The sequence below is a fragment of the Penicillium argentinense genome (assembly GCF_028826775.1).
Source record: "Penicillium argentinense strain IBT 30761 chromosome Unknown utg000010l_segment0_segment0, whole genome shotgun sequence".
NCBI lineage: Eukaryota > Fungi > Ascomycota > Eurotiomycetes > Eurotiales > Aspergillaceae > Penicillium > Penicillium argentinense.
In genome coordinates this window covers 3,133,722-3,159,414 of record NW_026622669.1, presented here as the reverse complement: position 1 = coordinate 3,159,414, position 25,693 = coordinate 3,133,722, and the positions used below count along the sequence as shown (strand labels likewise).

The following is a 25,693-nucleotide window of genomic DNA, read 5'->3' as shown; positions in this document are numbered from 1 at the left end:
ACGATGCATCAATGATGAGAGAGGGGGTGGGGGAGGAGGGTTGTGACTCGGGAGGAAAGGAGCGAGGGAAGCACCCGAGTCGCGAGGAGGGAAGCGAAAGTGGACAGAAGTGAGGGTTTGGGGGGACCAACAAAGTCTGGGAATGCGGCAGAATTGAGGCCTCACCTTACCTCACTCATGATGCCTGAGGCATAAATTAATACCTGGTATTTCAGGCGCCAAGGCCAAACTTCGCCGGAAGCCGGAATGGCGCACCGTAGATTTATGCCTATTCGGGTTAGTGCAGGAGCGGCCAGGAGTGCTGCGAACTTCGCACTTCCCGACCTCCTCTCCAAGCAAAGCGAGGCCTCTGCATCCTGCCCTGCTCCCCTTCCTCCTTTCTCCTCCGCAGCTAATCCCCTGCTCTTTACCGCCTCAACTACCTCACAATGTTCTCTCGTGCCGTCCGCCCGGCCCTCAGGGCTGGCAGTGCTGCTGTTACTCGGTAAGTCTCTCTTCCGATGCCCGCCTCGTGGCGCCAGGTCCTTCATCCGACCTCCGCGAACCCCCCGATCAGCATCATACGGCAGTCCCCAGACTCGATGAATCCTGCGAGAAGACGAACCTCGATCAAATGCTAACTCAATTCTGCTAAAGCACTGCCCCGCCCAATGCCGCCAACTTCGCGACCCTGCGTGAAATTGAGGGCCGTCTCAAGTCCATCAAGAACATCGAGAAGATCACCAACACTATGAAGATTGTTGCCTCGACCCGTCTCACTCGTGCCCAGAAGGCTATGGATGAGTCTCGTGCCTACGGAGAGACTTCCAACACCGTCTTCGAGAAGGCTGAGACTAAGCCTCTGGAGGACCAGAAGACTCTGTTCGTCGTTGCTAGCTCCGACAAGGGTCTTTGCGGTGGTATTCACTCTGGTCTGAGCAAGGCCACTCGTCGCATGCTGGAGACTCACCCCAATGCCGACATCGTCATTCTCGGCGAGAAGGCCAAGGCCCAGCTGACCCGTTTCGCTCCGGAGAAGATCCTCATGAGCTTTTCCAACGTCTGCAAGGATATTCCCACCTTTGCCGATGCCCAGGCCATCGCCGACCAGATCTCCCTCCTGCCCACCGACTACAGCAGCGTCAAGATCGTCTACAACAGCTTCATCAACGCCCAGAGCTACGAGGCCACCACCATCGAAGCTTTCTCCGAGGAGACCATCACCCAATCCGGTACGTCCAGCTTTTGCGATCCCAGAGCACGAGGTTTGGGCGTCAAGTTCTTCGTGCTAAAGCTCACTTTTTTTAGCCAACATTTCCGCCTTCGAGATTGACGATGAGGCCCTTGCTGGTCTCCGCGAGTACGCCCTTGCCAACAACCTCTACTGGGCCATGGCTGAGGGCCACGCCTGCGAGATCTCCGTGCGTCTAATCTCACATTCCCCTTTGCGAAAGATTGTCTTGTTTGCTAACTTTGCGCTGTAGGCTCGTCGCAACGCCATGGAGAACGCCTCCAAGAACGCTGGAGAGATGATCAACAAGTATGTGTACCCCCTAGTGTCTTCCCAAGAGCTCGACACTGACTTCTTCCCCAGGTTCCAGATTCTTTACAACCGTCAGCGTCAAGCCGCCATTACCGGTGAGCTGGTTGAGATTATCACCGGTGCCACCGCTTCCGCGGACATGTAGAAGCCTCCTTCTACGGGATGAAGTCGCCTTCGGTGTAGACTTGTTGATATTTAGATCGACCCTCCGTTCGTGTAAAATCAGTGTCAATCCATTCCATTTTCTTATGTGCTTCTTCGCAGCATTACTACCATAGATTATTCTGGGTACCGTAACTTCGGCCTGGTAACCTACCGCGCTTTCCAAACACTCCGCGGAGCACGGGTTGCGGCAGAACACACTGCCAGTGGGACGCTTGCTAGCCTGAGGCTCACATCTCCTTCACTTGGGGCTCGTCCTCTGTTTGCCCTCACTTCTTTCCATGCGGATGTGCTCATCGACATTCTCTCACATCTGTTATCCTTCCTCTCTCACTCCACGCACAGTAAGTTTCCAACCGACCTACTCTGCACCCTGGGTCATTTTGACTTCCTTACCAGCCATACTGAGCCACATCTTGTACAACTGGGATATGGCGGGCCCCGTGCCCGTGGATTGTTATGCCGTGCTGGGCGTGGGCTTCGGTGCCACAGCCCAAGAAATCAATACAGCTTATAAGAAGCTCGCCCTCAAGTATCACCCTGATAAATGCGGTGAAACTGACTCAGATCGATTTCGCGATGTATGTTAGCTCCCCTCGCAGGCCCAGGTTCTCCAGCACTAATATGCATTGCTGAAAAGATCGCCGAGGCAGCCGAGGTCCTTCGTGATCCCCACCGCCGCCTGGAACATGATCAGTCGCTGGGCTATACCCTCTACCCCAAACAAACCTTCCATAAGTACAATCCTCGAGGCGAACGGCCTCCCGACCACAGAAACAACAGGCATTATGACCGAGGCGGAGCCGACAACATCTACTGTGAAATGGGGCGCGCTGACGAACGCTACATGCATTCGTACGGCTCAAGCGTTCATATGGATCCCCACTCCGAGCAGTCAAAGGAAGAGTCCGCGTGCAAAGCAGCCGCGGCCGAGGCTTGGGCAGCGGAATATGCAGGTAAGTACTCTGGTTTATCGAACACACAGGGATGTGATTAACTATGACCCAGAAATGCAAGCCGAGCATGAAGCAGAGATGTCCTCCGACCTGAACGACCATGAAGACGATGTGGAAGCCGCACCCGAAGCAGGGATCAAAGCTACGATGGAGGAGGAAGACCCCTCAGAACCCTCCACATGCGACGGTGTTAGGGTTGATGACCCGCTCGCAGACTGGGACAATAGCTCCCAGCCGCAATTCGTTACGGCCATAGGCCCACTTGCTCCTTTCGTTCCGTACTTCAACGCCCGGTTGAATGACCCAAACGATATGTACACTATGGAGGATATGTTCCGGGAGCTTCACTGCATGCTTTTCCGCATTTATGTTGGCTGAGGGATAGATGCAACGACCACGATCATCGTTGTGTCGATTGAGAAATTGAAGTGAAGATGCCTGAATTTGATGCTGTACGATATTCAATAGTCCTTCATCAACCTGAAACTGAATTTCATTTTCACTTCTGACCAGACAGCTCCCTACTAACAGTCTGGTGAAAAGAACTGAAAAATTCTTCTACCCATGTACAGACCTCTGTTACCTTACTACCTGATTACGCGTATACCTCCCCTGTTGAACAGACCGCATGAAACATTATGAACATCATTTAGATCAGTAGAAGTCTCAATTAAGTCTATTCTCTAGGGGCCAGGTCATGGCTAGGCTATGTACTTATGATCAACTGCCATGATCAAGCAGAGGAAAGAAATGGTGCATATGTTGAAAATACGTTAGAGTCAAGTTCGAGAAAGGAACTGCAAGAAATGAAAGGAGAGGGATCAAAACCCACCCCCTATATCCGCCAGTACTCTATAATGTGTCAAGTAATCATTCTATGACAATAGATGATTCCCTGCCACTTCGGCCATGTTCGTGATCTGCCTGATCACTCTGTACTGAATTAAACGTGCTATTCGAACATCTATGAACTGATACCTGATCACCTACTGAATCGTCTGCCTTGTTTTCTACCCATGGATGCCATCACGAAATCTACCTGGATCCAAAGTAAAGACCTGGATTAAGGGCCTGCCTGCAGCAAACACTTAGGCGCGAAGAGTACTATCCATACGAATAGGATCTGAAATCCGAATTGTTAATCTGAAAGAGGGAGGGGCCGTGCTATGACGGAGAGGGTCGAGCCGTTGAAGTGTTCATTCTCATTTCTATCCTTGACTATATTCAACTACCTGTCCTGTAGTATCTATTAATTACTAGTATTCACTTTTCCCATAGAAAATCTCTATCTTTCTGTCTTCTGATTGCCACCTCGGGGTAAGCTAAGCGTGCCAGCTGTCTAGGTCTATCACATAACTTCTGAGTCATTACATTCGTGAATCAGATCATTCATTCATACCGGCGGGATAAGCATCTTTCTGAATCACCAAAACAAGAACGAGTGGGTGCCGAATGTGCTGTGCATAACGTTCAAAGGTCCAGGGTCTCATCGATCAAATCTATAAATGACCAATTCTCTGTTGCGGTTCTCTCCCAAGAGATACCTCTCAGACCCACAGATTCTGCCTCTTCCAGTGAAGTCCTGGTTCACCGCCGTTACTTGCGAAGGCTCCTCGTAGGAGCCCAAGACCTGAAAGGTAAGGTTGATTGTTTGGTCTCTTTGGTCTGGTTCCCTTCGGTCCTCGTCCCATCTGGCCGGGTCGAAGTGGAGACAGAAACTGACACCGGCAGCCTGGTCAATGACTTGGGCGATGGTGCCATACCAGCATTCTGCCATGATGGCCAAGACACTCATTGGGGATGTCTGTAAGCTACAATTGCCACGGTAGGCTGGCAGAATCAAATCGGTCTGCTGCCGCCAATGGGGACCTTGGCCTTGCATCGGGATACTGGTGGTAATAACCATGGGTAGACCAAGCGGGTCGGGGTCTGTCAACCAAGTGTTGATATTTTCAGTGATTTCCACTGCTAGGCCGTCGTCGGTGACGTCGAGGCGCTGTACGCTGGGGCAGCCTCGCTGCCGGACACCGAAGAACTCGAGATCACGGAAACCAAAACGAGTCACAATAGTCGGTGAATCGTCAGCGCCAGCATCATGCTGCTTTCCCGTGGGGTCCAGTGATGGTTGATAGGAAGATGGCTTGGAGATATCCCAGACGAACAGGGATTCAATGGGTGCGTCTTCGTCCGCCGTGTACAGACTGCGATTGGGCTGCCAGATGTAAATTACATAGTGCGTGTTGCTGTGGGAGGAGAAGAATCGGTCTCGCTCGCTCAATGGATGGCCCAGGAACATGATCTTCCACTCGTTGCGAGGAGTGACATCCCAGCCCCCACCGGTCTCTGATGGCTTCACGTCAAAAGAAGAAGCAAAATGTCGATGCACGCCATCGCTGTCGTTGAGCCAGTGGAAAGCCTTTGGTTCGGCCCACTCGACCACCAGCAATTGCTTCTGCAGGCGAACTCTGCGCACGACCTTGCCGGTTATCGTCAAGGGAACGACAAATTGCCGGTCATTGCTCAGGTCCATCAGCACCAGGCCCTGGTGCTCGGCGCTGGGAAACACCAGCAGCCCCTGGTCGTGAGACCACATTGCCTCTGAGAACTGGCGGTCGACCAGCTGCCTCACATGGCTGGCGTGTGACTCCCAGGGCTGCACCTGGTACCATTCCCGCTCCCCGGAGGCACCAAAATCGTCGCACAGGCGGTATTTGTGCACGGAGCGGGGCTTTCCTCGTTCCAAGTGATCATAGCGTGAGGCGACTTGATCGAAGACGATGCGGATTGTGTTCCTGTCGGCACTGGAGCCATGGAGACCCTGCACCTCTCTAGTGCGAGGGAAGTGCCTCTTCATGAGTGGGACCAAGATAGCCGGGTTGCCAAAGGCCTCATTCCATGCCCGGGAAACTCGACGGCAGCGCACGAGATCGCGAGGGGCCAAGTAGGCCAGGACGAGCCAGAAAATGTCCCGTGGCAGAAAGGCCAGGTCATCGGTGCCCTGAACCGCGGAGGCCATCGCTTGGGGGGATAATCGAGGAGGCGAAGCTTTCTCATTGGAGAGCTTTCTCTCCGCATGCCAAGAGCTTCAGGACACCTTGCGTAATGCTCGTCCGATCCATCTGGCTTCTTCTCCCTCTCCAGCTTCCTTCTTAAGGGCCTCGGCCATGCTCCGGCGCAGCTGATTCTGTCTTCTCCACTGCTCCCCCTTCTAATCATGCTACCGCAAAGCGCCCTCCTGTTGGTCGCCTCGCTGCTGGCGGCTCTGCCTGCCAAAGCCGATGGGATCTACACCAGAAAGTCCCCGGTGCTCCAACTCAACCAGAAGACCTACGGGTCGCATATCGCGAATTCTAATTACACATCGGTGAGATTGCGCATTTTCGGGATCCCTCGCCTGTCTCCAGCGCTCGCTAACCTGCCCATCTAGATCGTCGAGTGAGCTCTCCCCGCATCGTCAAAACAAACCTTCCATAGACGTTACAATTCGTCAATCTACTCCTCGCTAACCCTGAAGTACCCCAGATTCTATGCCCCATGGTGTGGGCATTGCCAGAACCTGAAACCCGCCTACGAGAAAGCTGCACAGAGCCTGGATGGCCTGGCCAGGGTGGCCGCCGTGAATTGCGATGAGGATGAGAACAAGCCTTTCTGCGGCCAGATGGGCGTGCAGGGCTTCCCAACTCTGAAGATCGTTACTCCCGGCAAGAAACCCGGCAAGCCGCGTGTAGAAGACTACCAAGGTGCGCGCAGTGCTAAAGCTATCGTCGATGCGGTTGTCGACCGCATCCCTAACCACGTGAAGCGCGCAACGGACAAGGACTTGGATAGATGGCTTGGACAGAATGAGGAGCGCCCTAAGGCTATCTTGTTTACGGAGAAGGGCACAACGAGTGCCTTGATCCGCGCATTAGCAATCGACTACCTGGGCGCGATTGATGTTGCCCAGGTTCGCAGCAAGGAATCCGCGTCGGTGGAGAAGTTTGGTATCTCCGATTTCCCCAAACTTGTCGTTTTACCTAGTGGTGAGGGTGCAGAGATTCAGGTGTATGATGGTGAGCTCAAAAAGCAACCTATAACCGAGTTTCTCACCCAATTCGCGTCTCCAAACCCAGATGCCACGGGCAAGGCAGCTTCTACATCGGCTAATAACAAGCCGAAGTCCAAGCCGAAGGCTAAGACGCCACCCAAACAATCGTCAACCGAGGAAGATGCACCGACAGACGCAAAAGAGGAGACTGAAACCAAACCCGCTCAAGTGCCCGAGGTGCCTCCCCTCCCAGCCCTGGTTACCCCGGAGGCCCTTGAGTCTACCTGTCTAGCCCCCGAAGTCGCCCACCTGTGTTCTGGTTCTCCTCCCAGAGACTATTTCGGACGAGGCTGCCACTACCGCTCTCAGCAGTGTGGCTGAGATCGCGCACAAGCACTCTCTGCGCGGCGCCCACCTCTTCCCCGTGCACTCAGTGCCCATGACCAACACTGGATCCCAAACTGTGCGGACCGCTTTGGGTTTAGAAGGCAGTAAGGGTGTGGAAATAATCGCTGTCAATGCGCGCCGTGGATGGTGGCGTCGCTATGGCAATGCCGAGGACTTCGGCATCGCCGCTATTGAGGGCTGGTTCGATACTATCCGACTAGGAGAGGGTGCTAAGGAGAAGCTGCCCGAGGGCCTTGTCCGAGCAGGAAAGACCGAACCTACAAACAAGGAAAAGGAAAAGGAAGAGAAAGAGGAAGTGGAGCACGATGAGCTGTGAAGCACCCAGATCAGCAGGCCTACACATATCGTTCATAATGTAGCGCTATATGGATTGCTCTTTTGAAGTCAAATGAAATTTTGACGAAGTAATTGCATCTTACATCCAAAGCCTTATTTCGGTTTTTAGTGCAGATTACTAAAGTGATACGTAAAACCCGTGGAAGACGTAGACACAAGTGATACCGTCCATATGTACAGAGGTGGGAACTCAGCCAATATAACTCGAGATCCCACACTCATAGAATACAAGTTAAAAAAATAAAATTTTTAAGAAAACAAGATCAGAGTCACAAGAACACCGTGGGAAATGCAAAGAGACGCCACTGAACACTCATACCAAATAACTCGAACTACTATTTTTTGCGGCCCTCGGTGCCTTTCTTGATAATCTTCTGCCTCTTGGAGTCGATCTCTTTGTCATAAATGTCGCGCGCCGTCTCGCCCTTCTTGCGCTTGGACGGCTTGGTCTTCACGCTGACGGTTGAAGCACCGCCGCCGCGAATTTGCTTCTCAGCGTCCTCCCATGTTGCGGCCCCGTTGTCAATTTCGTATCTGGAGACTAGGAATCAGTTATTGTTCATTCAAGGCTGACAGAAAGTTTGGGTTAACATGAGAGGGATTGCTTACTTGTCCAGCGGAAGAGCGTCGATCAGAGCACGCTGCTTTTCACGAAGCTCCTCATCGATCTGTTCGCCACCTTCTCGCAGTTCGTCCTCCAGTCCGGTCTCGAGGGGCTTGAAGCGATCTTCTACAACTTCGTCATCGTGAGCTCCACCGGTGGGCAGAGACACAGGAACTTTCTCAACAGGCATAGACTCCGCGACAGCACCTTCGACCAAACTACGGAAGTGAGTTGAGATCTTGCGGATGATCTTGAGGAACATGGCCAGCAGCTGGGAGGATGGAAGATTCAATTCCTTCTCCACGTCGTCCAGGCTCTTGCGCTGCAGACCAATGGCCAGGAGTATGGACTGCTGCACGCCAGACAGGCTGACCTTACCAGCGAGGCGATTACTGAAGTAGTAATCGGCGATAATGGGCACCATGTCCAAAATGACGTGGTAGTCGAGGAGGTTGTTCGCATAGCTATCCAGGCGCTTCAGATCGAAGGGCGAGAAGGTAGAGTCCAGATCAGCCTTTTCAAGAACGCGCAGCATGGCAGCGGTGTCCAGTTTCGCTCCAACATTAGCGGACTCGCAGATGCTGAGAGAAAGAACCGAGGGGAATTCGCGGAACTGATAGGACAGGAGAGCCAGGAATCGGCGGTGGAAGTCCCGGGAAAAGGCACCCAGCCAAGCGACATCGTTGGTTCCAACAGCAAGAGTGCGAAGCATGACGCAGGAGTGTTCACCAGTCAGTTCGTTAGGAGTCTGACGCAGGTAGACAGGGACAAAGGAGGATCGCTTCCAGAATTTGTGGAGAGTCGGCGTGAGACCATAACTGACACCAACATAGTCAAGAACATCAGGACGACGCTCGGTCAGTTTACCGAACAGCGGAGGCATAGAGCGAATATCCCGGACCTGGACGTTGTCGTCCAGAAGGCTTGAGTTGGCGAGCTCGTCATCAGTGACGCGGACCATCTCCTCCTGGGGAGCGGCCATATCTTCATCCAGGCTGGTGAATTTGCCTTCGAAGAAGTCGACAAGAAGCTCCAGAGCCCGCGAGCCGTAACCCATTCCAGTGTACTCGGGGTTGGTAGCGATACGAACAATACGAGCACCGGAGAGACCGGCGAAGTCCTCATCCTGGAATTGCTGGCTGACCAACCAAGGAATCAAGTCACCACCGGCGCGTTGGCCACGGCTCAGACTGTTCAGTACACTCTGCTTGCTGATGCGACCTTCAAGAGCAACTTGGATCACACAAAGCGGCTCCGGAAGCTTTGTAGCCTCCTCATCAATGGGCGGAACAAGCACGTAAAGCTGATGTGCGGGGGGCATCACTCATCAGTTGGAGGTCATTGGGGGTGTTCTTGTAGTGACTGGCAACGTAAAGAGCCATCATTTGCTGCAAAAACTTCTCTGAGACAGGGTGGAAGGAAAACAGGGTGTCTCTGTTGACCTGAAGCAATTGGCACTGCGACGGGTGCGGGCATCCCTGTGTATTCATGCGGGACTTGGGCAAAGTAGCATCCAGACATAGGACCTTGTTCAGCCACTTCTCAACAGAATCACCCGGAGCATAACGGATTGGCTCTGCCAGTGTGATCTCCCTCAGTGACCGACCGCCGAGACTCTTGTCAATGTTCTTCGCGGTCTTTCCAGTGTCACGATCAGCAACGTCGGTGTCGTCTGCCTTCAGGCCACCCCGGGCTTGCTCTCGAAGCTGCTGAATGAGCTTCAAAGAGAGGGAACGACCAGTACCCTCATAACCATTGATAGTCGAAGCCATGAAAACGAGATAAGGGCCCATCAGCTTCCGCACGAGGGGCAGAGGAATAGCAGCAGCCTCATCAATAACCAGGAGCTCCGCCTGGCCCAGGACGTGTGCATCCTGCGGTTGGATGTACTGAATGGTCTGGCGGTGGTTGCGGTGGATATTGACCCTCACAATAGCCTTATTAAAGTCGGGATTGGTGGACTGGAGAATAGTATAATCGACATGGTCCAGGTAGCCAAGAGCATCGAACCCCTTGAAAACAAACTCGAAAAGAGTTTTCAAGTTTTCGGGACTAGGCGAGGTGATGAAGATATTGCTGTATCCGTGGGCAATTGCAGCGGCAATGGCGACGCCGAGGGCAGCAGACTTTCCTCGTCCACGCCCAGCAGTAAGCGCCACAGTGCTTTTCAGGGTCTTCTCGGCAATTGCATCAACAAAGGTCAGGAGTGCCTTGGCCTGATCTGTGGTGCGGGCCAGGTTGACCAACGGGCCCACGGGCTGGGTCTCAGCCAGGCTCTCCTTGATCTCCTTCAGCTCTTTCTTCGTTCCTGACTTCGACTCATCAGTGGACTCTGGAGGAGGAAGCGGCTTAACATTCTTGCCGCCGGAGATGGGCAGCACATTCAGCTCATCATCGACTACAAGGCAAGAGTCACAGCTGCCAAGCGACAAGATAAAACGCTCGTTGAATCGAGCGACCACATCGTCATGTCCCTCAGTTCGGTATCGGGAGTGGATATCCATTGACATGGTGTACAGCTGCTTTAAACTGTTCATGCTCTTCAGCAGCAGCAACACCATACCACCTCCCTCGACGGTCTCAACTGTGCGCGCCAAAAGGTTTGGTGTCATAGCTTCAAAATCCTGCAGGATGCACATGCCGTAGGTATTACCCAGAATCTTCTCGGTCTCCTTGTAGTACACATAGCGGATCTGGTTGAGAGTGATGAACAGCTCGAAAGGATCCTCTTGGTTCGGCTCACGAATGCCACGCTTGACCTCCTTCTTGATCTTGGCCTCGCGCTTCTTGCGATGACTGGTGAACCCCAGCAAATCCTTCTTGTAGGCCCACAATACCGACTTGTTCTGCTTCACGTCGACGCTGGACATAATGTAGTGGAGATGGACAATCACATCCTTAGCCCGGTCACCCACCACGACAAAGAAACTGCGCTTCTTCTCCTGGACACCATTTCGAATGAGGGCGGGAATGCGCGAGTCAATCGCTTTGCGCGGCATGATGAAGGTGCGGAGCTGGCCGCGAGGAAGGCCGGGCCCTGGAGCTCGCTGTTGGATCGGTAATTGCCGGAGAAAAAGTTGAAATAGACTTCCACAGTTCAAATACTGCTAGTCTATGGGTTTTTCGTGAAATCAACACCAAGGCCGGCCGGTTGCTGGTTCCAAAAAGAAATCCTGCCGAGTCGTTGACATCCCAAATTGGACCATCGGGAAAAAAAATAATACTGCCCCGCTGCACCGCCTGCCTCTGGTCAAATGATCACCGCCTTCGTTGCCCGTGACTGCAAGCGCTTATCAGAGCACCCCACGTGACATCATGTGATATGACATCGGCTGATCAAAGTACAGCCTCCGGAGGGTCCCAGGGTTTCATCGATCATTGCCCAATTGGGACCTGGGACCCTTCTTCAGTTGGGAATCTCCACTTTCTCCAGCCTCGCCCAGCGTACGGCCGGGTTCTCTGGTTACACTGCACCTTGGGAAAATATCTCGATGCGTCCGTCATGGGGACTTAGGTACAGCAGTCAAAAAGTTTGAGTATACGAGAAGGCGCATGGATCCTTCGAGCCTGTGCGCCGCGTCGTCAGGACTGGGGAGAGCGCTAAGTGGAGTTACGCGGAAGCCAAGTCGCGATGGCCCTGATTTTGGATGCCGATCCTAGCCCGGCATATCTTACTGCTTGGGTGCATTCCCGGCAGAAACAAGGAGTGAGACCTCACGGTGCTAATTGCATGGGCTCCACCAGTTTCATTGGCTCGCGATCGTGAGAGGCATACACAAGGGCCCATGGTTGCGTGCTCAAGGGAAATTCAGTTGACGCAACTTGATCGCCGGGGAGCCACCGTCATGCCGCTCTCGATTAGCCACTCGGCCAATGGTTTTCGGTCCTAAAACGCTGGCTGGAACATGCCGACGATGTCAATCCCCTGAGGTCTCCACCGAAAAGTGCCATGTCCTCTGAGTTCTGTCCCGGGCTTCTCTCCCTATGCTACTTGCACGTTGTGCAGCATACTGTTCTGCCCTACCAGTCGGATTCCAGTCGCAACGGTGGCGCAATGGGCTGTGTGGCCCTCGATTGAGACAGATAAACCTTGGGCACATGATGGTCCTTTTATCTGCCGACACTGGACTCAAGGTCTGTGTGGGGTAAGTGAGCTTCCTGCGACACCATTTCAACCCCGGCCTCTCGACGAGAGTTCAAATACTCATCGGCGCAACTTGTCTAGAGTGTTCTTTCTGAGCTCCTTCTTTCTCGCCACGTCTTACAATGCCACTTTTGCATTTGGTAAGCCCACCTTCGCCCTTGGAGAGGCGACGCGTGCTGACTTTCCAGATCGCCCGGTCAGCACGGCCGTGCTCGTCTGTTTCATTGTCGGCGCAGTCTTTCTAGGTCTCGGCCAGTTCCTTCCAACAACATCACGGACATCTTCTCCGAGCAAGCGGGCTGGCGTTCCACTTGCCGAACAGTTTGAACTGTCGTCGCGAACGTCGTCACGGACCTCATTATCCTCTTTTTCGTCGCCTATTTTGGGAAGCTCGGAGGATCGTGCCCCAGTTCGATCCCTATACTGGTGGAAATTTGGTCTACTGGTGGTTCTATTTTGCCTCCGGGTTGAGCTCTTCCGTCAAATATCTCTCGCTTCGGAGTGCACGCCAGCTGGATATGCAGTATGTTCAAGATAAGCTCCTACTTGGTGGCCGTATTGCAGATCGCTGACACTATATCGTTCATCAGTATACTATTCCCTTCGTGATCTCCGTGTATGACTTCTGGCGCCATCAAAGACGTCGACCAAAGGATGAATACGTCCATTCGCACCGTTTCCAAACCCCGGCAATACAGGTTGCGTATTCATGTTGCCGTCGCGGTCTCTACTACTTCACTCAAAGTAGCTATAGGGGCATCTTGGCCGCGACGTTAATCTTGATTGGCGGTTATGCTGCTGCGTCATTCTATGATGGTACTCGATCAACCTACATCTGTCCTATTGTCCTGCGTGTGGCATCGCGGGTACAAGGTTTCCGGCTCCTCAATGTGCTCCTTGATTCTATACTACTGATTGGTGTGACTGAGCTATGTCAAAATGATTCTGGATTCGAAGGTATCAGGCGGAAGCGAACGTTCTTGTCGCTGGGAGCTGGTCTCCTTGTAAGTGAAATAGTCGCCAAATCTTGAAGCTCAAGCGTTCTGACAAGTTTCCCCAGGGAGCTGCTTTACTATGGACTATAATAGGGGGTTTCGTCTCTAATAGTCGTCCAGAGTACATTGGTCAGCCCTTGCTAGATCCCAGGTACTCACGCAGTGCTTTCAGCCAAGCAGTGCTGGTGTTGCTCTTTGCTCTGTCTGCTTGGCAATTGGTGAGTGTTGCTTGCCCGTTCAATGCTTCCCTCGTACTGACTTTCTGGAAAGTTACCTCAATTTGGAATCCTAGGACTTTCAATCATTGGAGGATTCGTATTCACGTACTTCTCGGCAACTTCAGCTCTGCTGATGGGGCAAATGCCGTTCCCATTCATCTCCTTGGCTCATTCGATTATCCCTTTGGTTGCGTCTGGTACTGGTGTAGTCTTATTCCTCCTCTCGCGCATCATTTCGGACGAAGAGTCTAAGGCTCTGTTCCGAGCCAATATCGCTCTCCAGATACTCGTGGTCTTCCTCTGCTTTTTGGGCCTATGCGTAACCTCGACCAAACACCACCTCACACATACACACCCGATTGATCTTCTCATCCACGAAGGAAGTGTCCAATACGAAGATTACCTGGCCAAGGCTGGCGCCAGCCAAACCTTGGAAGCTGCTGTTATAGAATATCGGAGACGCTATCAGCAACACCCGCCACCGTGAGTATCCATATTTATCTTATGGTCCACGTCATTGCCTAATGTTCTTCTAGGGGCTTCGATAAATGGTACCAGTATGCGAATGAGCGTTCCTCAGTTATAATCGATGAATTTGATCAGATATACAAGAATTTGTTGCCGTTTCGAGCCCTTGATCCCTCGCACATCCGGGAGACTACACACCAATTAGCGACAAACCCTTTCAATGACCTCGGGGCAATCAGCATTCGCAATGGAAAACCAGAGGTCCAAGAGGGAATAAAACCGACCCATGCCTGGATGGTAAAAGGCGCTGCGCAAATGATTGAAAAGTTCTCGGAGCATCTCCCTGACATGGACATTGTTTTGAATCTGAATGATGAGCCGCGAGTAGCCGTGCCATGGGCAAAGGCACTGCCTCTGAAACGGGAAGCACGGCTCAGGGAAGCTACTTCTGAAGCAGAACTAGTGGATACCTGGTCGTCTAAAAGAAAAGATGGCTGGAGATCCATCAATCCAGCCCACCAAACGAATGACACAATTTTCACGGACGGTGCATGGCGGGGCGTCTTTGATCCGTATGTGAGTGCCATCTGTTCACCTTCTTCCAAAGCCCGCACACAGAGGATCTGGAACCGTCATGACATCTGCCTGGACTGCACGGAGCCTCATACCATGGGCCAATTTCCTGTGGACTTCAACCTTGCCTCGGACTTTTGCCATCAGCCCGATCTGGCCTATCTTCACGGGCTGCTTATCTCCCCCCGCCTCGTTCAAGGTATCTCAAGAGCTGGTTCCCGTGTTCAGTCAAAGTGCTCTTTCCGGGTTCAGCGACATCCTGTTTCCAAGTCCCTGGAACTACATGGATAAGGTCAAATACAAGCCTTCTGAGGAATTCCCCGATCCGGAGTATCATGAGAAGGATAATACATTGTACTGGGTGGGAAGCACATCTGAAGGATACAGCCAATTCGATGAGTGGAAAGGCATCCCAAGACAGCGATTTGCGCACCTGATCAACAACAACACGGACAACTATGTCTCCGTACTCCTACCTGTGAATGAGCATTCATACAAATACGAAATCATGGGTGGGTCTGCACCCGTTGACGACTTGCATCTAAAAACGAATGTCCACATCGCCGATCCCATTACCCGTTGCGGGGACTGCGAGAATCAGCACGACGAGTTGGGGACTATTTCCTGGGTTGATTTTCAAAACCATTGGTCTCATCGATATCTGTTTGATCTCGATGGTGCCGGGTTTAGCGGTCGGTTCTTGCCCTTCTTACAAAGTCGCAGTCTGCCCATGAAGACTGGCCTCTTCCGCCAATGGTTCGATTCGCGAGTGGTCTCGTGGCTGCACTTTGTTCCCATCGACATCCGGCTTCATGGTCTTTGGAGTACACTAGCATATTTCTCCGGTGTGCATGTATCGGAAGCTACTAGTAGCGACGCCGACCCTAACAAATCGGCACCAATGAGGATGGAATCCCATACGAAGCAGGGCAAGTGGATCGCCGACAACGGGCGCAAATGGAGCAATGTTGCACTGCGCAAGGAAGATATGGAAATCTATTTCTTCCGACTTTTGCTGGAGTGGGGGCGCCTTACAGATGACCGGAGAGATGTACTCGGCTATAAGCTACCTGGCTAGACTTAAGGTGATCTGATTTTCAGGCTATTCCAGTAATTTAATTTAGCCCAGTTAATGATACATGCATGATGGCTTCAACGGGGCTGATATTTCTACCTGTTCGTAAGCGCATAATTCGTGCTTCCGAATTGAACCTACTTTATTGGGGCAAAGTAAATCGTTTTGTCCACTAATATGTCTGTTTTGGGGATCGAAAAGAAACCATACGACAGGAATACATCGCGCACCTATTAAACTTAAGCTTTCACTGCGTATGGGATGTACACTAGCAAGGATGGAGGGAGCAGTGGGTGTTCCATTGGATATTGGGATAGCTCGGCGGTTCAGAAAGTCCGCTTCCGTGCGGGCCTAATCTTTCGTCAATTAAAATCATGACCAACGTCTCGATTTGATCCCACACAAGCCTATGGCATGTTTTGCTCCCAGGAATATTGTTCTCATCGTCCAGAATGAACGTACCTCGAATATATCATGACCTCACCGCCACGCCGAAAAGATTTCCCGACTGCTGTCTCGGTCTATCCAGCAACCTCCTCAAGAGCTTGTCAGGGATACTTCCCCAAAAGCCAGATTATACGCTTTCTATCGGTAGCGGATCAGGGCTGCTGGAGAGACTTCTTGCGCAAATTGACCAAAGCGTCTCTGTACAAGGGGTGGAAGTAAACTCCAGCGTCAACCGGTACATCCCTGAAGAAGACATGCATGTGGTTGGTGGGGGTTGGGGTCTTCACCCCAGCGCTGAACAAGCCCGTGCGTGGATGTTTGTATACCCTCGTGATCCAAAGCTTGTTACGAAGTATATTGATACTTTTGGCAATCAATCCGTTCAAATGATTCTTTGGCTTGGGCCGAAAGTAGACTGGGTGGATTATGAGGAGTGTTTTCGACAATCTCCCTTTTTCAAAGTGGAATTATTGGACGATATTGGGCTTACAACGTATGAAACAGCTGTTGTTGCGAGGAGACAAATGTGATAGAACATCCAACATTCGAACCAATATTGTTTGACAGGTGGCATGGGCGCGGTCTGTTGTTTTTGTTTCTGTCAGGGGAGAAGAAGGAATATTCTACTTTATTGAAACACGGTATCAAGATCTACCGAGAGAGAACTTTCTATACGGACGCATTGAGATACAATCGAAATGCAGATTTGCTATAGGAACGAGTGGTTTAAAGGGGTATTTCAAAAAGCGTCAACATCAATCGCCGAATCCATCATCAAAATAATTAAGCAAATGCAGTGAGTTCCATGAAAAGTCGGGAACAAAAAATGCAGAACAAAACCAGGTTCTGCAAGAGAGGAAGAGAAGATAGAAGACAACAAGTGCCTTGATAAAAACAAAAGAGAGATCGCCGATCTCTTAGAAAAGAAAAGAATTCTCAAAAGTCCAGCTGAAATCGAATCCGGATGCGTATATTTAAATCCATTTCTCATTGCCCTTTCACTGACCGTGCTTGTAGCGGTCGCGGCGGTGCTTCCAGGTTGGTCGGGCCACGAAACGAACATTCGACGAGTTGCGGCCGACGTTGGGGTAGGAAATGGGCTCGCCGGCACCTTGGCGGATATGCGCCGCGGCGTGCGAGTGAATGTCGCGTTTAGAGCTGCTGCTGTCCTGGTAGACCTTGAGAGAATTGATGCCCCAGTAGGATTCGGCGAAGGCGGAGGGATTGTTCTGCACGTAAGACTTGCAAGACTTGTCCTTGGATGCGCAGCTGCCAGAGGACCAGGTCTCACCTGCCCAGTCACCGCAGAAGGTAATGTCGAAGACCTAATTGATCACGATCAGCATATCTCATCAGAATCTTTTGTACGGGAACCAGAACATACAATTTGGAGTTCCTTGAAGTGTGAGTCGATGTCACAGCTGCCAGCAAATTTGGCAGACGGCGTTCCCCAGCCTAAGGGGTTGGGGGTACCGCTGGTAATATCAGACGGAACACTCGAGTTAGAAAAGACCCAGACGCTGATAGCATCGCCAGTCCATTCAGTGGCATAAACACCACCACCATTTTTGTTAAAGCCGCCACCGTAGGAGGAATCGCTGGAGCTGGTGATGGCACAGCCGGCATTTTCAGACTGGCCCGAGGCCTCGACGTAGCAGTTGCTGGTCTGGACGGTGCCGCTGAAGCCCGAGCTGTCAATCGAGCAGCCATCGCCGGTGTGCAGGGTGAATTGGTTGGAGGTCTGGTCGTTGACGCCTTCGATAATATCAATCTCGCCGTTGTTGGGCCAGTTAGAGCCGAGCATCCAGCTGCGCGGCAAAGAAAAGATTAGCTACTTTTCTTCCCGATATCCCATATCGTTATAGACATACAAAGCGGGCCAGGAGCCGCAAACGCTACCCGGCATGTGGTTCAAGTCCAATATCACCAGCCCGTGGTCATAGGTGTTGGTGCTCTCCAGGCGCACACTGGATCGGCCGGGGTCGCTCGCGGTGTTGACAGTGTCGACGCCAACATACACAGAGCTACCAGACTTGATCAATCCACCACTCTGAGCGGTCGAGCGGTCGACATAGCTGACGTAACCGTTGGTTGGGTCCTTGCCCTAAACGTGGCTCAGTCAGTATGCAGATTCAGACTTTGACTGCATTTAGATATCGACTACAGCCGCACATACTGTGAAGAAGTTGAACTTGTCAAAGAACGAGTCGGAGGTGCCATAGTCGTCCTTCAGAGTATAGCCTGCGGCGGCAAGGGGGGCGAACAGACACAGGCTCGGAACGAGGGTGCTAAGGATGCGCATGTTTCTTGTTTGCTGTATGCAAAAGAGCAAAAGCCAAGAGAGAATGATAGGACGCGATCTATCAAAGACGCAGTCCGGCGGTTTGTAAAATGGTCGAAAATTACCCACAGGGCGCTAAAGGAAGGAATGGAATATACAACCTAAAGAGGGAGGAAGTATATACCGAAGAAAGGAATGTAAATAAAAAACGAAAAACGGGGTGGAACGAAGGAAGGACTAAGCGCCAACGGATATGGATATGAAGAGACTCGACGCAGGGGCGAGACCAGCCAACTTTTTATACCAGGAAGACTGTAAAAGGGGACCGACAGAGAAAGAGCCCACCGCGTGGCGGCCCTGGATCTGCACCCACCCGACCCGATCTTGAGACTCTAGTGGGACATGCATGACAAGGCCCATGTGAGAGATGCGAAACGCGGAGCCGTCTTCCCACAGCGGCAGGAGGGCTTGGTCCCTGGCCGAACGGCGGGTCCCAAGTCTTGAAACGCAGGGCCCAAAAGGATGAGACCTAATCCACTTTCTAGGCATTGTCCCTCCGTCAAGGCCTGGAGTGTGACAGCCCAGGCCGGTCCTTCCAACGGGGCACTTGTGGATCCCGGAACCACGCCGTCGAGATCCAGTCCGTAAATTGGTCCAGACCATGGCTGCTGTCCCAGCCGTGGTCGACTGGTACAGTGTACAGAGGGAAGGGATGCGGATCATCTGCGCGGCCGTGACAACGCCAGACGCTGCATCCAGCTCATGCATCAGATGGGGGCGAATTTCACGGGTCCATTGCTGGACAGAGACAAAGAGGGGCAGCGATAGCGCCCGTTTGGAGAGTGATACTCTCTTTCACGGCGCTAGAGCATACGATTGGGCGAGCGTGACATGATCTGCCGCCTTTTTTCCCAGTCGGATCCACTTGGAGGACCTGCGTCGATGGAGTCGACGGCGGAAATATCAAGCGCCTCAAGGTTTGCCTGTTCGGCTGGCTGTTTCGGAACCAAAGACGATCCCCGCGATGCGGCTGGTGACTCGCCCAGCGCTGCAGGACGGAAAAGAAAGTCCTGGTGCCGAGCGGCGTCTGCGCGGTGTCACTGGCTGTCCTCAGTTGGAGGTGGCAAGGATGATCCACGAATGGAAACACGCCGTCGAGACTGGGATTAAGCTTTGCATTTTGATTTTTCCTTTTTTTCAGGCGGTTCCAAGGAAGCGCCCAAGCTGGCGGTTCTCGTTTCGGCAAATGTGCGAAAGATCCGATAGATAGTAGACCGGTGAAGGAAGAGACAGAAGGCAGATGGAAGGCGGAAGGATGGTTAGGGTGGCGGGCCGCCAAGCGGTGAAGTCCAGCCGTGCCCTACATGGGATGTATGCGTCGTACTATTTCTTGGAGTACCTCCAGCACAGGAGTAGGGTACGGGGAGAAGGTACAGCCCTCCAGGTACCGGCACACCCAATTCACGCGGGTCGACCGGCAAATGTACTGTCGGACTACAGATTCAGCCCCTGTACAACACGGTCTCCAGCTTTCCTCCACGGTCGCATACTTCCAGATTCATCTGAACACTGCATCCCGACACTCGACATACCTCGTTCGGACAATGCCATGGGTTGCGATCTAAAATCCCAATCCTTCGATGCGACCCCACAGGGATTTGCACGTCTTGTCGCAGATAGACGAGGTCGGGCCCCATTTTCCCACTGGGGGCATTTCTGGAGAAGGAGGGGGTTTCCTGCAATCTGCGGGTTCCTGGAACGACACGGAACTAGAATGACGAAGTACAGAGGAACCGGGCAAGGAACATGGATCGGAAAATGCTAGCCACCTCGCGGGATTTGCAAATCTTCGTCGCTTTAGAACCTAACTCGAACGGACTAGTATGATGCACAACCTCAGACGGAGCAAATGCCAGATACGCTCAATGATATTGCAGAGGGAATCCAAATAAAAATAAAAAAATAAAAAAAAAAAAAAAAAAAGAAAGGGAAGTAAAGAAAAGAAAACTATATCACACATTTCGTTCGTGCACGCAAAATGCCGCCTACCAGGTCTTCCAACCGCAACACGCAAAGAAAATAAGAAAAAAAGAGGCGCAAAAAATGGATCACAGGGGGGAAAGAAGGGGAATTTGGACGAGACCGGTCGGTACCAGGAGAAATGCTATTTACAAGCCGGACAGAACAGCTCGGTCACCGGCCAGTCGGCATGCTCGCGCTGGAATGCAGCAGCAGCGCCATTGGTGGGTCGTCCCGGGGTGCTGATGGCGTCTAGAACACACTGGCGATGATAGAGATGCCGGCACGAGAAAACGACCACCGGTTCAGGGGGATCTGCTCGAGCGACCCGGGCACACTGGCCCCTGATTCATCTCCATCTAGAGTATCGTGCTCATGCTCGACAGAGTTCGTTCCGATACGTTGAGCTAGTAGATGTAGCGGCTGACTCGATGCCACGGCAGCGGCTTTGCCCTTGCCCCGCTCCAGGACCGGATCACGACCCTCCTCGAGACGCTTGGCGATGCGACGCTGGTGCTCATCGTGCTGATTCTTTTCCCACGCGGCCCAGTATAGAGAGCCGGCATTAGGACCCCAGATCCGTCGCCGGCACACTTCACAGACTTGTCCACGAGGGCGCCACCCATGCTGCCGCAGCCGAGTGACCTCGTCCACATGCACGAACAAGTCGCGATCGAGCATGCCATTAGCCAGGGTCAGGAGCGACTTTTCATAGGAGTAGGCGGAGAAGAATGAGGCGAGAACGGCCCGTAATTCGAGCAGAGAAGGTGACCAGCTAGCGGCCCGAGTCAGGAACGACCGGAGGATACGAAGGAAGGATAGGTCGGTTCGTTCGCCCATCGAAGGGGTGCCACCCTTGACAGTGCTGGCCAACAAAGCAGAAAACACCTGCTGGACCAAGGTTCGGAAAGATGTCGTCAACCGACCACTCTCGCCACCCAGGGGTGAGTCAGTCTGGGCTTGCGCGGCGTCCTTAAGCTGATGGTCCCGCATCAACGCGAAGACATTGCTGGCGATGCGAACCACGGCCTCGATGAGGTCCAGCCAAAGGCCCTCGTCAAAGTCCAAGGGCTGTTCAAGTGGTGATGCGCCCGAATGGCCATTCGTAGCCGGACGGCTCTGCTTGGCTGTCTTGGTCTGGCCCTGGCAAAGCCAGGTCCCGACTCCTGCATACTTGTTCAGAGACTCCAAGAGGTCGTCGACTGCCTCGGTCGTGCTGACCGTGTCTGGAGCCTCGCTCATACTATGGATGATACCCACTAGGCCTGACTCGAGGGTACTCAAGTGTGTGACGAGACGGTTCAGGGCTGGCCGCACCTCGCCTTGCCGCGCAAGTAGAATAACAGCTGCATCAATGGCACCACTTTCCTCAATGGAAGGAAGAAGTGCTTCCAGATAAATATCACCAGCACGTAGACCATCAACAAATTCCGCGACGTGAGATGGATTGTACTTGCATAGAAGCTGCACGTAGCGCTCAATCATCCAATTCTCCACCGATGGAAGACGTCGACTTTCTCCGCTCTTGCTCTGAGGCTCCACAAGGACCAAGAGATACTGGTATTGTTTGTGATTATCCGTCTCTAGTACCTGGAGGAACCTGGAATGAACCTCGGGGATCAGTTCCTGCATCGTCTGAGCAGTCCTGATCACATCAATGGCGGCAATTTGCCCGGCATGTTCTTTCACCACATCAACAACATCCCTTCTTTGTTTCTTTCCTAGACCGGAACCGGAACGGAGACAGTCCTGAAGAGCACTAAAAATGGATTCTTTGTCGTTTGGGTCATCGAGGTATGTCATGATCCATTGCGGATATTGTTTCTCGGAGCGGCGTGTCGACTTGAGGATCCGGAAGAAACGAGCATCTCTAAACAAGGGTATCATGCTTTGAATGTCTGCCGGATGGTAGAAAGAAAGTAAGTACTCAGTACTCAACTCGCAATCATCTGCCATGTCCTCTTCCGGGTACTTGCACAGCCGGACAAGGACCTCATGAAGAGTTGTGCCAGAAAGAAGGATGTACTGCGGATATTTGGGAAGGTTGCGAGCCACAAACATATCCAAGTAAATGATATCAGTGGCGGCAAATGCGGACGGATCCATTACCTGAAGCAGAATGCTGATCAGGTACTGTCGGTTAATTGATGCACCTGCGGTCGGGCCATCCTCTGAATCAGGCTCGTTCAGGAAACTGTCCTCGAATGCTTCATTGAGCATGCTCATGAAACTCGAAGCATCAAACTTGAGAATCGCTCGAAGCTGCGAGAACGAATCGATCTCTTCAGAAACAGCGCTGGGCCCTGTGCCAGACCGATGGCCCGAGAAGAGATATTGATACAAGGCGAGTTTGGCCTGTGATGCTTCGACTTCATCGAGATCATCGCCAGTCGGGTAAACGCGGCCCGTGAGAACAAAAGACAAGTAAGGAAACATTTTCATCGCGTTCGTATGCCGTCTCAGCTCGACGGCGTAGTCCCCGTTGGCCAGAGACTCCGTCTCGGTGGGAATAAATTGTATAAGATCCTCCAGAGGTCCCACGTAATCTGCTAAACAGCGGTTCCAAACGTAAATATATGCATCATACAAGTTGTATTGTTTGCATAATATGGTCACCTGATCAATGTCCATTGTCGTAGTATCAAGAAGACATATGATCTCTTCAAGCCGGCCAGCAGAGTGGGTTTTGACGAAATGATTGATCAGAGCTTTCACTGCGGTAGGAGGAAGCGAGCGAATGACACCATCAACAATGCGTGGTTCGAGAACGTCCAGGAATATCCCTGCGGAATCATTCTCTTCAAACCAAATGAAGACTTCCTCCCAAAGAAACCCCTCGTCTGCCATGTATATGCAGGCATCAATGGATACCTCAGCTAGTTCCTCAAGCTGCGGGTTCCCTAGACGTTCGTTGTCCGCCTCGGTGTTGCGGCCAAAGGCGTACTTGAGAGACGCGGATATCATCTCTAGGAGTTTCTCTTGGACAATGGGCTGTCTCAAACTGTCTTCTTCAGGAAGGCCAACTGTAAGTTTTTCCGCAGTGCCTGTGTAGTAGGAAGTCGCTAGTCGTATAGCACCAATGAAATCACCAGCTTCCATTAGAGCTAGAAGTCGGTCAGCCCAATTTGATAGGCTGCCGACAAGAGCCTCGTTATAACCGAGCAGGAACAATCGTCCTTTGTAAGCACGGAAACTCATATAGAACGCGTCTGCTACAACACCGTGCATGGAGGTATCGTTTTCATCGAGCTGTTCGACCAGGTTGTGAAGCTGTGATGAAAAGAGGTCGACATGGTATATATGTCGAAATGCGAGGTCAATAGAATCCGTCACGTGCATGGAATAGTCCTCGAGGATCAAGAGTCGTTGGGTGATGGTGAATACCGCTAGTACAGACCGACTCAGCCATTGAACAGCCACGATGGCCTCATCTGCCTTCCATCTGCTGCGCGCTCTGAATAACAGACTCGGTGGCTTGTCTTTGTCACTGGGCTCTTCTGCTTCTGCCTCCGAAACCTCAAGAACAGTCAGGACGTTGGACCAGCAGTAGACGAGCTTTGTATTTGAAGTTTGGCTATCTTTTCCTTTCAGCCGAATGGCTGGGAACCAAGCCAATGCTCCCGTCATGGCGCTGTGGGCCGGGACTTCTTTTGGACGCGGCGTTTTATGCTGAGTTTGTGCGACTGGGGTGGTCGACACAATTACGAGAAGATAAGGTGTCAGCATGGCAACAAGTCCTAATGAATCCGATGGTTGTTCGACGTTGCCGAGAGGAAGCGGCGAGAAGGCCAAGACGGAACTGGGCTTTCGTCGACGCTCCTCCGGCGCAGTTGGCGGATACCGGCCAAGGACCCGAGATGTTTTTACCGTGCGCCCGACTGCACCCATGCCTCGCGTTGCCAAATGTGAAAATGCCATTCCTCTCGTATCTGCCGAGACGACCGCCGTACGGCGAGTCCCGAGAAACCCAATATGAATCACTGAAGATCCCGCGATGTGGCCATCAGAAACCCGGATTTCAAGTTGGTTCGCCGGGATTGGCGGGATATGGAGGAACGGTTTTGCAGACCGCGCGATTTCCCAGGTAAAAATATCCCCCGAATCATGACCCCCAGCCACGGTCGAATGGTCAGCAGATAAAGCTAGTGAAGTGATAGGGCCACATTCGACAGCTGACAACCGTTAGTGTTCGTTCCAAGTAATACCAAGAGGAGCTCACATACCTTTCGTCCCTGTTCCAATAATGGTTTTCAAACTTTGCTGGTAGTCGAAGACGAGAATGATCCCCTTGGAAGTGCCAATCATGATGCTCGTTGAAACTGTTAAACAGGTTGGTCGACCAAAATTGCGCTTTCCAATTTCTGAAAATGCCTGTCCGGTGATCTTTCGTAATTTCGTCCAACGCACAACATCCCAGGGGTTCGCAGATGTCTCACGGTCAGATTCGGGGGTGGGAGAGAGCTGGCTTGTGATGGACGATTGTCGAGAATGAAGATGCGCCAGGAACGGCGAGCCAGTTCTTGAGACGCCGAGAGGCGATGAAGATAGACGGGATTGGAAGCGGAGGTCGAACGGACGATGGCCTGGGCTGGGACTGATTCGGGGCGAGTTTCTCGGAGCTAGAGCGCTACTACTCTGCGAGGACAATACAGAACCCTGCGATCGATTAGCGAACAGTCTGGGGCGGGCGGGCGCACCCCCGATCGCAGCACTGACATGAAGGGACGGCGAGTCGTCCGGGGTTGAGGATGCTCCATCCAGGCTCCCTACGGCCCCTGCAAACTCGGAGTGTCTGTTGGGCGGCGTTTGGGGAAGACCGGCGTCTGTGGGCTGGACCGTTCTCTCTGACGCCTGGTCCTGCGCATTATCTATCGTGTCCAATTCTTCGAGTTCGGCCAGGGCCTCCTCTTCGCCTGACTCCTGCGGGGAGCGCCGCCGTCGATCGATGGGATCATGGTCAAGTTGTTGGGTTTCGTCTGCCTCCTGGCCCAGGTCAAGCTCATCCTCCCGTGCCCAGCCTTCGCTGCCCTCAGCCATCGAGCTCATGAGCGAGGTCTCCTAATGATCATCGCTGGCGCTGTATTAGGGCGGGGAAGCGTGGCCGAGTCAGCGAGGCGCTCCGATGGGAGGGTACGTACGGTCGCAGGCGATATGTAATTCAATGCGGGAGGGGAGTTGGAGAGCGCAGCGGATGGGACGGGGTCGTGCGGCTCGGACGTTGTAAACATGTGGAGAAGTTGCGAGCTCCCCCCTCCGTCTGCCTGGATCGGCCCGGACTCAGCCACAGTGGCTGGGCTACCTCCATGTACACTCATGTCCCTTCCCTACGCTCGGTACCCCAAGGTATTGGGTTAAATGATTATTTGACGTCGCGAAAGCCCATTCGCATATATATAGTTATTTCATGCGTTTACTTTACAAATCTCAGTGGCCGACCTTCGTCAGGTTGAGTACTCTT

The 25,693-nt window shown here is 52.6% G+C and overlaps 8 protein-coding genes across 8 annotated transcripts; 4 read left to right on the top strand and 4 right to left on the bottom strand.

The window, feature by feature from the left end:
* Nucleotides 1-428: 428 nt before the first annotated feature.
* Nucleotides 429-1,673, top strand: N7532_010856 (F1F0 ATP synthase subunit gamma; the record flags this gene model as incomplete). The annotated part of the gene is made up of 5 exons (XM_056623347.1): nt 429-484; nt 637-1,211; nt 1,288-1,400; nt 1,464-1,519; nt 1,574-1,673. 5 exons carry the CDS (start codon nt 429-431, stop codon nt 1,665-1,667), a joined length of 894 nt encoding a protein of 297 aa, XP_056470763.1. The 3' UTR covers nt 1,668-1,673.
* Nucleotides 1,674-2,115: 442 nt separating this feature from the next.
* N7532_010855 (uncharacterized protein) lies at nt 2,116-3,018 on the top strand (the record flags this gene model as incomplete). Its single annotated transcript, XM_056623346.1, has 3 exons — nt 2,116-2,265; nt 2,325-2,640; nt 2,693-3,018. The coding sequence occupies 3 exons, from the start codon at nt 2,116-2,118 to the stop codon at nt 3,016-3,018; spliced, it is 792 nt and encodes a 263-aa protein (XP_056470762.1).
* A 1,108-nt stretch (nt 3,019-4,126) lies between these two features.
* N7532_010854 (F-box protein) lies at nt 4,127-5,656 on the bottom strand (the record flags this gene model as incomplete). The annotated part of the gene is made up of 1 exon (XM_056623345.1): nt 4,127-5,656. The coding sequence occupies one exon, from the start codon at nt 5,654-5,656 to the stop codon at nt 4,127-4,129; it is 1,530 nt and encodes a 509-aa protein (XP_056470761.1).
* A 198-nt stretch (nt 5,657-5,854) lies between these two features.
* Nucleotides 5,855-7,391, top strand: N7532_010853 (putative disulfide isomerase; the record flags this gene model as incomplete). Its single annotated transcript, XM_056623344.1, has 4 exons — nt 5,855-6,004; nt 6,068-6,075; nt 6,163-6,904; nt 6,960-7,391. 4 exons carry the CDS (start codon nt 5,855-5,857, stop codon nt 7,389-7,391), a joined length of 1,332 nt encoding a protein of 443 aa, XP_056470760.1.
* Nucleotides 7,392-7,746: 355 nt separating this feature from the next.
* N7532_010852 (ribosome biosynthesis protein KRE33) lies at nt 7,747-11,014 on the bottom strand (the record flags this gene model as incomplete). The annotated part of the gene is made up of 3 exons (XM_056623343.1): nt 7,747-7,945; nt 8,021-9,338; nt 9,379-11,014. 3 exons carry the CDS (start codon nt 11,012-11,014, stop codon nt 7,747-7,749), a joined length of 3,153 nt encoding a protein of 1,050 aa, XP_056470759.1.
* A 1,102-nt stretch (nt 11,015-12,116) lies between these two features.
* On the top strand, nt 12,117-15,491 carry N7532_010851 (putative capsular associated protein; the record flags this gene model as incomplete). The annotated part of the gene is given in 7 exon segments (XM_056623342.1): nt 12,117-12,160; nt 12,241-12,682; nt 12,750-13,163; nt 13,220-13,372; nt 13,425-13,855; nt 13,909-14,612; nt 14,623-15,491. The coding sequence occupies 7 exon segments, from the start codon at nt 12,117-12,119 to the stop codon at nt 15,489-15,491; spliced, it is 3,057 nt and encodes a 1,018-aa protein (XP_056470758.1).
* Nucleotides 15,492-16,933: 1,442 nt separating this feature from the next.
* Nucleotides 16,934-18,237, bottom strand: N7532_010850 (glycoside hydrolase family 16 protein; the record flags this gene model as incomplete). The annotated part of the gene is made up of 4 exons (XM_056623341.1): nt 16,934-17,260; nt 17,320-17,743; nt 17,807-18,039; nt 18,112-18,237. 4 exons carry the CDS (start codon nt 18,235-18,237, stop codon nt 16,934-16,936), a joined length of 1,110 nt encoding a protein of 369 aa, XP_056470757.1.
* A 2,250-nt stretch (nt 18,238-20,487) lies between these two features.
* Nucleotides 20,488-25,281, bottom strand: N7532_010849 (CORVET complex membrane-binding subunit VPS8; the record flags this gene model as incomplete). The annotated part of the gene is made up of 2 exons (XM_056623340.1): nt 20,488-24,377; nt 24,459-25,281. 2 exons carry the CDS (start codon nt 25,279-25,281, stop codon nt 20,488-20,490), a joined length of 4,713 nt encoding a protein of 1,570 aa, XP_056470756.1.
* Nucleotides 25,282-25,693: the final 412 nt, after the last annotated feature.